Below are 12,388 nucleotides of genomic sequence, written 5' to 3' on the forward strand. Positions count from 1 at the left end.
AAGAGGGGGGCTGGATTAGAGCTCTGCAGTAGCTCTTGCCCTCTGGAACATCCTTCCCGCAGAGGTGAGACAAGCCCCCTCGCTCCTGGACTTCTGCAAAGAGCTAAAAACCTGGTTTTGCCATCATGCCTGGAGCAGGATGGGGAACAGCCATTCATGGGGATGGCTAGCACCCTAGCATGATCTTTGATACTCACGGACTGAAACACAAATTTTAGCACATCTGGATTTTATTATATTTTGTTATATTTTTATTATCTATTTATTATTGTATTGGTATTGATATTGAATTTTAAATTTTGTTTCTGGGCGGGCAGATGGGTGGTAATACAATTCGACAAACAAACAAACAAACAAACAAACAAGTTGCTCTCAATTCGAGCTGTGGAGAACCTGAATCTCATTGACAAACCATCCATTTTCCATGGAGAAGGTTCTGCTTTCATTTCCTTGGTCAACTGGTTTTGACTGTTCTGAGCTCAATGATTTGAGTTGCTGTGAAGCAGTTCCTATATTCCAGTGGTGGTGCAGCATTTGGATTATCAAGCTAGATCTGATGAAAATCTGCCAGAGACAGATTTTCATCAAACTGGACGTTCTTGGCTCAGCCGAAGAAAAGGTGGTGAAGGTAAAGGGGGAGAGGATCCCTAACAGAGTGTGCCTGCCTATTTGGGTGACCAGGTGTGTATGTGTGTGTGTGTGTGTGTGTGTATCATTAATATCAATATTAGAAGGAGCATGAATAAAGCCTTCAATTTACATTTTGAAAAAAAATCCCACACTGTCCACAGTTTCAGAAGTTTGAAAACACTATCCAGACAGGCAATTTCCTTCTGTGCCGTTGTGAATGTATCCACGGAGTTAGTTGCAATGAAACGCCCGGGGTCAGATGCTTCTTATTCTTTCCCTCTGCAAGCTTTCAAGCTAATAATAATGTAATAACAATCCTGCCCAGTCTTTTGTGAACTGGGGGAGATCTGTTTGATGGCTGTCATTAAAAGCATTGTCCTCCTCAGATAAGCTCCACCGCTTTGCTGAACCTAACTCCATTGTATTCTCCGAGGAAGCGTTTATATCGCTGAATGGGTGCGAAATTCTTATAACATAGCCAGGTGGCTATGGGGGGGGGGGAGGTTTAGTGAACATTGTAGTAGCCCTGAAATGTTGCTAAATAACTATTTTTGCACCAGACGTGGATTATACACCGAGGAGGAATTGCCCGGCAATTGGAGTAGAATATGGCACTATCTTTGAAGTGTTTGAAAAGATGGAGACTTTGTAGTTCGTTTTGTTTCCTTTCCCTTTTTTTTTTAAACAACAAACCAGACACATTGATTGTCTTGAAGCACTTTCCACACACTGAGGGTTAGGCAAGCTATTTGGCACTAAATGAGATAATGCGTCAGAAGTGCACTTAAAAGAAAAATGGGCAGGTTCCAAGAAACATTTATTTGTTACTTTTGTTGTTTGTTAGTGTGGAGGGAAAAAAAAGTGCCCTGAAAGGAGAACAGTGGAGACAGTGTAGAAAATTTCAGATTCAGTCCAGCCGGTGATAGGTTCTGGATGGTGTTCTCCATGCTCTGAAGCTAAGCAGGGCTAGAGCTGGTTAGTTCTTGGATGGCTCCCAGGAATTCCCAGGCTGCAGATTAGACTAAGAAGCTGAGAAACCATCCCAGAAGAAGACAACAATGAACTGCTTCCATATTGCTGCCAGAAAAACTACAAGGACATGGCTGAGTCTCTGTGTTCCACCTCTGATACGTCAGGATTACGAACCCCAGAACTGCCAGCCAGAACAGCAAACTGAGTTCATCCTACTGAATCCTGGGTGGACATTTAGAGAGATATGATCAACTGTTAGCATCCCAGAAGAACAAATCTGGGCTTTGCAATTTTGGCTAGCTGTCAACCCCACAAGGTAGACCAGACCAAGAAATCCACTCCACAGGAAGGCTAAAACTGTTTTTATTGAGTCTGGCTATCATAAAAACATCTTGCAAGTGATTGTGCCATACTGCCTCTTCCTTTTTATATTTCAGCCCCCTTTGCTTGGGTTACAGTTCCTGCCTATTTCCATTGAGGTCATCTTCCTTCTTCCCTAGACTATTTCACAGGGTAGTTGTGTTTATATAGAGACCACCTTCTGGGGTCTCACAATGAGGAGAAGGTGGCAAGTAGCCCCCTCTGAAAGATTTGTGTGGTTGTCTTTCGAAGCAAGGGATTCCTGATCGGCTGGATCTCCCATCGTTCCTTGAAACAGGGGTTTCCCTTTCAACAGCTTAAGGGTTTGAATTCTGTCAGGGCAGGGAAGGTGACCTAGTGTCCTTCCAATATTTTGTACTACAGGTCCTGTCAGTCCATATCCCAATAATCAGTTGCAAGAGGTTGTGAGAATTGTGGTCCAAAATGCCCAGATGGCACCAGGTTCCTGATCAGGGAAGGTTTCTGCTGTGTTCTGTGACATTACAACTTGGGTTAGATGGCCAAGAGTCCAAGGATTATTTGGTTCTTTGAGCTGCTACAGCACTGCCCTCATCTTAATTTTTAATTGCCTTCTGTCTCTGGCTGGACGGTGGCTTAACCGCACCCTCTGAAATCCTTCCCCACCTGCTGATGTTAGCATGTTACCCAGAGAACCCACAGTGACATATTGGTTGGCATCCATTAACTCATTGCAAGGCTGATACACAACTGATTTTTTTCCACACCGGCATACCCAGTCTTGGCTCTCACTGCTCCTTGGCCCAGTCTTTTCCAAAATTTTCTTGCATCCAGTTTTTGTTCCTCTAGAATCAGGTGCGGGTGGAAGTACTGACTAGCAAACCCTCTTTCTGGCTTTCTGTTGAATGCATAAATACACACGGACCTCAGGCTATCAGAAGAAGTCTCGTTCCTTATGGGAAGGTCTTCCAATTAACTTTTCCAGTGGTCTGTCTGAGTGAAACCCTTCCTTTTGTTTGTTTATAGAATTGTATGGTTGGGCGGGACCTTGGAGGTGTTCTAATCCAAGCTCCTGGTCAGGGCAGGGATCACCAAACCATGCTATTTTTTCCCAACAAGCTTGAGGAGGAGGTTGATCTGAGAGAGAACATCTGGCCCAAAGTCACCTAGGGGACTTCATTAGCTGAACCCGGGTCTCCCTGTTCCTAATACAACAGCTTTAACCACTGCACCACCCTGGCTGTAGGGCCAGGAGAGCGGGGCTGTCATAGCTGAGGGCGGACTTGAACCCAGATCGACATAAGCTTCCTTGAGCCATTGCACATGGCAGCTGAGGCAAGCAGAATCTGTCCTCCAGGCAGATTGCATGATCTCTGGAAAAGTAATCCAGTCACCTGGATTTGCCAAGTGGGACACTCCACACCAACCTAATGTGCATTTTCAGTGTTAGGTAAGAAAAGACAGGCCCTGTTTTTGCTTTTCTTTTTACCATAAAGTTAGGAAAAACCCTCACCAGTGATTTGTAGCACACACACACACACCCCATATTTTGAATTACCTTATCACCACGGTTCCTACGATGTACCTGCTGGTGTCTTTATTTTTAGGAGGTTGTTTAAGAAGAAGGGGGAAAAATCAATATGTCCAAAAGATCACAGTTTTCCTCCCTAAACACATGCATACGCTAAACTTTTATCAGCAGCTTTAGCTTTGGCCAAGAGGGAAGTCAACTTGAATGAAAATTTGTATTTCCTTCTTGGTGAGACAGACATCTCTTGCACCAGAAAGGTTCTGTATTGACTGGGAATTTAGACAATTGTGTGTTTGGAATGCAAACTCACAGATTACAGCAGGGAATTCTAGCAACTGATGGTAAGTGATAGATTGGTGGGCCCCGGAAAAGGCATTTAACACTCACAAGAGATTAAAAAGTCCACCCACAGAGGGACTGAGGAGTATATGCCTATAAATCGTATTATCCAATAAGACTTCAGAGAGTTTAACAAACAGCTGTGATTGCTAATAATCATTGTTATGTTATTATCATCACTGCAAGTAATGGTAATATAGTGATCAAGATAACCACGATTAATAAAAGAACCTTTATCAATGTTGTGATGACAGTCAAGGTAAGAGCAGAGAAAATACAGGTATTCCTTGCTTAACAACCATTTGTAGTGACAGTTCAGACTTATGACGGTGATCAGAAAAACTACTTATGACTGGTCCTCACACTTACGACCGCCATAGTGTCCCTGCAGTCACGTGATCACGATTTGGATACTTGGCAACTGGTTCGCATTTATGACTGTCACATCACCCTGTGGTCACTTGATTGCCATTTTCAACCTTCCTGGCCAGCTTCTAGCAAGCAAAATCAATGGGGAACCCCGTGATTTGCTTAACGACCACTTGGTTTGCTTAATGTCCACAGTGATTTGCTTAATGACTGCCACAAAAAGGTCATAGAATTGGGTTGGATTTGCTTAATGACAGCTTCACTTAGCAACCAAAATTCTGGTCTCAATTGTAGTCATTAAATGAGGACTGCCTGCAGGTAAAACCTGAAAGACACATCCCTACCTCAAATTTTGAGTGAGAGAGAGGGATTGTAGAAGGAAATAGGTGTCAGGTTATCAGTGCAGGGGGAGAAGAGAGGGGATTGAGTATCAAGAGGTGGCTGGGAAAAAAAAAACTTTGGAAGAAGGATTGCAAGGAGGGAAACACGGGAGGTCGTTTCAAGCTTGACAATTATACTGAAAGAGGCAAAACTATAGGTTCGTCAATGCCATAGAAATTGCAACACCTGAGTCTGCATACCTGAGATATTTTTGTGGTCTCCCATCCAAGCACTAACTGGTCCATCCCTGTTTAGCTTTGTTCTGGATCAATTAGCACCAGCGAGGCATTGCAGGTTGCTGTTAACACGCTGCTGTGACTCCCACCAGAATGCCATTTTCGAGATGGAAAGGCATGCAAGTTGCCTTAAACCCACCTGGTCCATGGTTTACCACCCAGCCTTATGTGGCCCTATCTGGTTAGCTCTGCTTTTCCTCATTGTCCCCCTTGGCCTGCTAGGCGCTCCCAGTGTTGCCGCCACTTCCTTTATCTGACTCATGTCTGTGTTCAACTTGCAAATCAAGGGCAGAGAGGAATTTTAAGAAGCCCAAGTGCATTCGTTGTAGAAAGCCGTCTTCTTTCCCCCACTCTTCCAAGAGGTGAAATCTATTTTCCTCCTAGGTGAATTCTACCTCCATCACAGATCCAGGGAAATCTCTTCTGTTGGAAAAATCGCTAACCCAGAGATCAAGAGAAGGGAGGGGAACGAATCAGTCCCTGCGTTCTTGAATTACATTCCTCCAATCCTAAGGAATGCTTTGATTCTGGCTGTCCAGGATGATGCATCGGATAGAAAGCATATTAGAATTTATTCCTGCAGAAGGAGAACAGATCTACCTCTCCTGTTTTTAGATGGCTGGCTGATTCTCTTTTTAAAGCCCCCCTCCCTCCCCACAATCCAGTGCTAGCAACCCATTTCCTACAGGGATTTATCTCCTATTTATCTCCTGCTCTAAATGCCTCCGTGAGCAGTTCTATCATGAAAACCTTGTTGCGCTCTGCTTCCCATCTGTGCTGGAGCTCAGCAAATAAACACAAAGACACAGACCCTGGTCACTGTAGGCATCTTTTCACCGCCGGATATCTCTGATCATTCCATCTAATCACCGAGGCATGGAAGCTCATTTAATAATAAGGCGAGCTAAGATTGCAAGCAGACAACACCTGGCCCTAAAGCAGGGCTGAAGGCAGAGGAAAGGAAGCACATTAATTTTATGTACATGCACAAGCCCCGTCCAGAGTCTCACTTCTCCTCCTTTGCTAGGTCATCTTTCCCACCACTGGATCTTCTTAAGTGCAGATGCATCTGATTCATTCTGAACCTTTCTCTGGGCACGCCATGTGCCTGTGAATCTTGCTGATCTCATCCATTTATCTTACAGGTAATTAAGGAAAAAAGCAGAAGAAGGAAATTAGACAGGGCTGTATGGTTGAGGAGGTAGCTAAGTTGGCCCCTGAATTCTGCCACTTCAAGGATTCAGGCCAATCATGGTTAGCAATGGCAAAATCTGGCCTGGAGATTGGGATATCCGAAGGATTGGGTTTTGCCAGGTTAGCAACCTGTACTATAGGATCACCGATGATCCATCGCTGAATGTTGTAAGGACCTTAATCTGTTCAGACCTTGGGAAGAAAGGATTTGCATTTCCCTAGAGGAAATGCAATGTTTTTCCAGGCTAGCCACCATCTTCCAGTCTAACCTGCTTTCTCCAGGGCCTTTGAAATTGACTTTGAAACTTGAGTCTTGGGGCGAATGCTGGAGATCTGTTGACAGCAGGTATGTGGTATAATGGATAAAGGCACAAGGTTAGAAACTGGAAGACCATGAGTTTTAGCCCTGTCTTAGACCCAAGGGCAACTGGGTGACTTCGGGCTAGTCCTTCTTTCACAGTCTTAGGAAGAAGAAGAAGAATAAAAGGACAAATTCCAAATGAAACGTTGCCAAGAAAACCATAGGGTCTTGTCCAGGCACTTGCCAGGAGTCAAGACTGACTCAAAAGATCCATGTGAATATTCGATTTGAAGATTCCAAGGCAACCCCATCAAACTTTCAGACTGACTCATCAAACTGATTTGGAATATCAAATGTCGACGGACGCAGTGGTTCAAATTGGACATTGCTTTCCCAGGAACCCTTTCAGGAAATATGGCACACCAGTTTCACTCTACAACCACATGGGATCATTTTTGCTTGACTTGAGAGAAAGGCGTGGCCAAGACCACTGCCTGGTTTAGCGCCAGCCTGCAAAGTTCACCTCTGTAAGTTTGCATTGGGCTTGTGCCCTTTTACTAATTAAATTGAATTAGAAAGCCTCATGGGATTTTTTTTTAATATCCCTCACTGAGTGAGGATACAGGAGCACTTGGTGATTCTTTCCCCCTCTTATTTCCTCCTGAAATGCTAATTAGATGAAGAACATGTTAGGTTTAGAGGGGGAGAGAACTGCCTTGCAAACCTATAAAATAAACAGATTGATTTAATTTTAATCTGCTTTCATGGTGATGCATATTGATAACAGGTTTCTGTCTCACAGGACTGGAGAAACCATAGACCATAATAAGAATTTGAGGGTATATTATACAGTTTTAAATAGCTTATATTTTGCTAGGCCACTCTCTGCAAAATAATACTGAATCCACTAGGAGGATGGGGGGACTTTGACTTGTTTTCCATTTCGACTTTCAGCAAATAAAGCTGATAGGACTATCTAAAGAAGAGTTTGGAAGCCAAAATCAAGGCAAGTCCATCTCATGGGTATCATTTGTTCTTCTCCAGCTCCATCATTCTGTTCTATGGCAGAGATCCTTTCAAGGAAGATTTTGACACAGAAAGCCATTGGTCTGGAACATCCCCGGGGCTGAATTTTGACCATCTCTGAGTGTGTCCTTCAAAGCAAATGTTACCTTGAGCTTGATCCTAAAGCTTGATTCCCAATGCAGCTCTACCTAACACATCCTCCTCCCTGCTGTCTCACTGTTTACAAGCTGGGGAATTCATGGCCTTAGTCTAACCTTGAAAATCAGGAGCAAAATGTCCACTTCCACCTCTATAATTTTGGCTGTGTTGTGGTTAAAAATGACCCTGAGAATAAATGATCCAGTGAAGATAAATACCTGTTTTAAAAGAAAACCAAGTCATTTGCTTCCTCCTGTTTAAAAGATACCTGCAGAATCGATAGCTCATTGAACTGGTTGGGAATCCAAGCCCAGGGATACTCAATGCATCACTGGGATTTGTAAGCGGCTGGCCCAAGTCTAGAGAGGTCAGAAGACCAGCTATCATGTGGAATGTTTCAGTCTGATGGTCTACTAACCTCACTGTCTTCTCCAGTGCTTGATTCTAGAGACGAGGAAGAAGTAGATAGCTACAGGGATATTTGATGCTCTGAATTAATTTGAACTAACTGGGGCCCACCTGGAGTGTCAAATCGATTTGGCTAAAACAAATGGATGGATTGATATGGTTCATTACATCAGTTTGAATATGTCTGGATTGATTTCAGGCCAGTTTGCATGTTTCCTTCATGGGCTTTAACTGAATTGGGTCTGAAGCAGGTTGTTGGAGCAGGATGAGTTTTCTGGATTCGAATAATCAGATCAAATTCAATTGACTTTCTGACACCATTTGAACGGTTGAATCGGATGTAACGAGCACGCTGTTTGGCAAGATTTGGGAGACTGAATTGGACAACTTTAGTGCCTTCTCCAGCCTTTTTCTCTATGTATCCAGCTGCTTTGATCTTCCTCCCCTGCTCTCCCTCAGAACTAATTTTCAAAGGAAGTCAAGTCAAATCATTTTTAAAAACCAAGTCCCTGACAGTTAGAAAACCAGACAGGTGAACTCAGCTGAGAACACAACGGCCCTTAGTGATGTTTCTGCACTCTTTTGTCTTTGCCACCCAGCTGTTCCACTTTTCACAACACTTAAGTGACAATTTCACAGCCATTACCAGCCTGCAGTAATGATGGGCCCGGAGCTGCAGTGTGAACTGGTTGTAAACTACAAAATACTGGGACAAAGTCACAGGCAGATGTTGAAACAGACACAGGAATAAATAGATTGCAAAAACTTTATATTTTAGTTCCGCAGTCTGAAGCCTTCTTAGCGCTCCAGTAAATGGGGTACTTAGTGGAACAGGAAGAGAGAATTATTAATGCAGAGCATTGAAAGTTGTCTTTCACAGATTTAGGTTTTGGGCTGAGTGTCAGCCCTTGAAATAACTGTTGACCTACAGTTTTGTTTTTGGGGACAATTCAACTGTTTTGCATGGTGTTTACTCCAGAGGAGGAGTTCACAAAATGGCACTCATACTTGCATCTCCTGTGAGGACAGAAAACAAGTTGATAGCTTTCTGTCTGACCCGAAGTTGCACTTTGGCTGATTTTGAAGCGTGCCTGTGGAACTACAAGGCACCGCAATTTATAGGATCTAGATTCTGAAATGACTTGTCCACTGAGGTGTGATGGACAGCTACTTCGTGGTCCAGACACTTGCCTGAACTTATTGATGACTTCAAAATGATTGATTTTGCCACTCCTGTTGTATATTCTCTCTCGCCCCTTCCCTTGAGGAGATGCTGGTGCTGATGCTGATGCTGTGTTGCGTTGCGTTGCATTGCGTTGCATTGCGTTGCATTGCGTTGCATTGCGTTGCATTGCGTTGCATTGCGTTGCATTGCGTTTTATTTTATTTTATTTTATTTTATTTTATTTTATTTTATTTTATTATTTTATTTTATTTTATTTTATTTTATTTATTTTATTTTATTTTATTTTATTTTATTTTATTTTATTTTATTTTATTTTATTTTATTTTATTTTATTTTATTTTATTTTATTTTATTTTATTTTATTTTATTTTTTCTGTTCTGTTCCGTTCCGTTCCATTCTTCAAATTAGCATGCTGCCTTTGAAACCAGGTTTTTCCCAGGATCGGGAAATACCAAAATATCACAGCCGTGCTTAAAAATAAATGAATATGTACGTGGGGTTCTTTTTCTTTTTCTCCTTATCCTTCTCTTGTCCTTCCTTCTTCTACCTTTTTGCTAAATTCTCATTTAGTTTGATTTTAAAAGGCTTAAAATTACAGGGCTTCAATGTTCTTCTTCCCCAGACAAGGCTCTAAAAATTCCTGTCCAAATATACAGAGGCAAGGAGTAAAAATCCAGTGGCAAAGAGTTGTGCCATTATGAATAATTACCCTTCTGTGTGTATGTTTGGACAGCATATTTGGTGTTTCAAGCAAAACAAAAAACAAAAACAAAAAAACCCACCTTCGTGAACACCTGGATTTCATAACCTATACAGTGCTATGCTGAGAATGTATTTTCCATTTGTTTATGTATTTGCCACTCTTCTGGACTGCCTTGTAAAGTTTCTGAGCCATCTGTAAATCAAATATGTATGTATGTATGTGTATATAGGCAGATGGTCAGATAGATGCAGAGATTAATGCTATGTGAAAACATTATCCTGCATTTCTTTCTCTGCAGCATCATTCTGCCGGAAGCAAATCTGCTCTCTAAACGTCTTCCTACGGAGAAGAGAATGCTGATGAAATTTTCAGGGGTAGAATATGGTGTCCTTGCTTGGAAACAGAGCTCCTTCACTAAACATTTCTCTCTCCAGCCTCCCGGATTTCCCATACTTTCACTAAATCCAAAGAGAAAATCCCATGGTGCTCCCCCCACCCCCACGTTTGGATGTGGTTGATTTGGAAGGGCTGAGGATGATAGAAAGACGTCATCGCCAGCAATAACACCCCATTCTTCTTCCCGGTGAGGAAGACATTGCTAAGTAAAAAATGGAAGAGGTTTTCAAGCATCCCCCAAAATAAGGTAGAAAAATATAAACTGGATATATTTATGTGAGTGTAAATAGCTAGGGGGCTCTAGACCGCTAGAAATATGGTTGCACAGTGAAAGAGAGACATTACTGTCAGCCCAACAAGGTAGACTGGACTAAGAAACCAATGCCATATAGGTCAGACTTACTTTTTTTATTATTGTAATAGCTGTAGGAACAGAATCTTGCAAGCCTGAATGCGCTTCCCCCCTCCCTCCCTTTATCTTCATGTGAACTAGGAAATGGCTTGACTGAGACATTTTCTCAGATTACTTTCTTGATCCAGACTCAAGCCCCTGTTATCTTACCATTGCCTTGGAAGCGGCTTTTCCTCCTGTCCTTCAAGGCCATTCCTTGTTCCCTCTACAACTACATAAAACTGCTATTACTACCACTTTTACACACTACCCACGACCACTTGGTTAGTAAGGAAATGCATAAACACAAACCTATGAGAATTGTGAGGGACACGGTGGCGCTGCAGGTTAAACACTGAGCTGCTGAGCTTGCCGATCGGAAGGTCGGTGGTTTGAATCCACGTGACGGGGTGAGCTCCTGTTGCTAGTCCCAGCTCCTTCAAAAACATGCCAATGTGAGTAGATGAATAGGCACCGCTTCGGCGGGCAGGTAATGGCGTTCTGTGTAGTCATGCCAGCCACATGACCATGGAGGAAGTGTCTATGGACAAACGCCGGCTCTTCGGCTTTGAAATGGAGATGAGCACCACCCCCTAGAGTTGGACATGACTGGACTTAATGTCAAGGGAAACCTTTACCTTTACCTATGAGAATTTCACCCAGTTCTCCTCCTCCTTTGGGAAAACCATTACTCTTTTGTCAGATAGATTGATAATCGGTGGGGGGGAAAACCAGGAAAGTATCTTTGATTGCCTCTCTGGGGTATCTTCTACCTTCTGCTCTTCTGCACCAGGCAGAGAAATAAACTGTTCTTTCAAGAGAGCATTTAAGAACCAGTGAATAACATATAAAACACTGCACAGGTAAGCTGGCTTTATTATATCCTCCTTTCTTCATATCACAAGTTGTCTGTCTTGAGACCCAGCATTTTTGAAGGACCAGTAATGAGGAACCCAATGAAAGATTGATGGAATAACTGGAGAAAAGCCATTTCCTGTTGTGTTATTAATATAATCTTTTTTTTCTCCCAGGGTAAAGGTGAAAAAAGGGGTGAAGATTTTCAGCATTAGAGCCACCAATCCATATGCCTGGGAAGTCCAAAAGACTGTTGATTATATTGGGAAGAACTCCCCAGCTGTTATATTTTGTCAGAGAAAATCGACTTCAATGGGGAAAAGGTAGGTCTGCTTGATTTTGATCTCAGTTGCTTGAATTCGAGTCATTTTCAGATTAGGTCTGAGGGGGTCTACATGTTATTCCTGAGAAGGTGATTTCCCATGATAGCCTTCCCTGGAAATAAATTTGCCATGTCACCCTTGATTCCTCCCTCCCTTAAAACATGGAGAATGTGTGATATTTTCAAGGAGTTGGGCTCCACACCACAGAGCTGGTGGTCACCCCCTTCTGAGCTGCAGCAGACCTTGTGATGTTCTTGGCTGTGAAAATAAAGCTGCCCCTTGTTATCTGTGGTTCCATTATCTGCAGTTTCACTAGACCTTGTCATCCAAGATCAATCGCTTTATGTATTAGTGGTTTTGATGTCTCTTATTCATGTGCAAAATGGCAGATGGGCTTTTATACATGAGTAAACTATTATGGTTGCTTGATCTGCAGTCTCATTATCCATGAGTTTGGTTGGAACAGAACGCCCATGAAAAGAAGGGCCACCAGTGGAAGACTTCTATTTTGAGTCAACTTGACTATAATGTTCAATCCTGGCTTCTATTTGGTCCATCGGCTGCCAAGTGGGCCTGCTCAGATATTAAATAATGTTCCTCCTGGACAGAGATAGGCCATGCAGAAACTTCCTGATGTAGCCATCACATTCCCTGCCCAGAATAAGAAGC

General features: G+C 42.7%; 1 protein-coding gene across 1 annotated transcript in view; it reads left to right on the plus strand.

Moving 5' to 3' along the window:
* Window positions 1-11,723, plus strand: part of LOC134505854 (transmembrane protein 132D-like) — a 72,065-nt gene extending 60,342 nt beyond the window's left edge. Inside the window, exon 3 of the mRNA XM_063315791.1 lies at window positions 11,573-11,723. Within this exon, the coding sequence (XP_063171861.1) occupies window positions 11,573-11,723 (151 nt within the window). The remainder of the gene's footprint in view (window positions 1-11,572) is intronic.
* The last annotated feature ends 665 nt before the right edge of the window (window positions 11,724-12,388 follow it).

This window comes from Candoia aspera, chromosome 15 (assembly GCF_035149785.1).
Source record: "Candoia aspera isolate rCanAsp1 chromosome 15, rCanAsp1.hap2, whole genome shotgun sequence".
In the NCBI taxonomy this organism is placed as follows: domain Eukaryota; kingdom Metazoa; phylum Chordata; class Lepidosauria; order Squamata; family Boidae; genus Candoia; species Candoia aspera.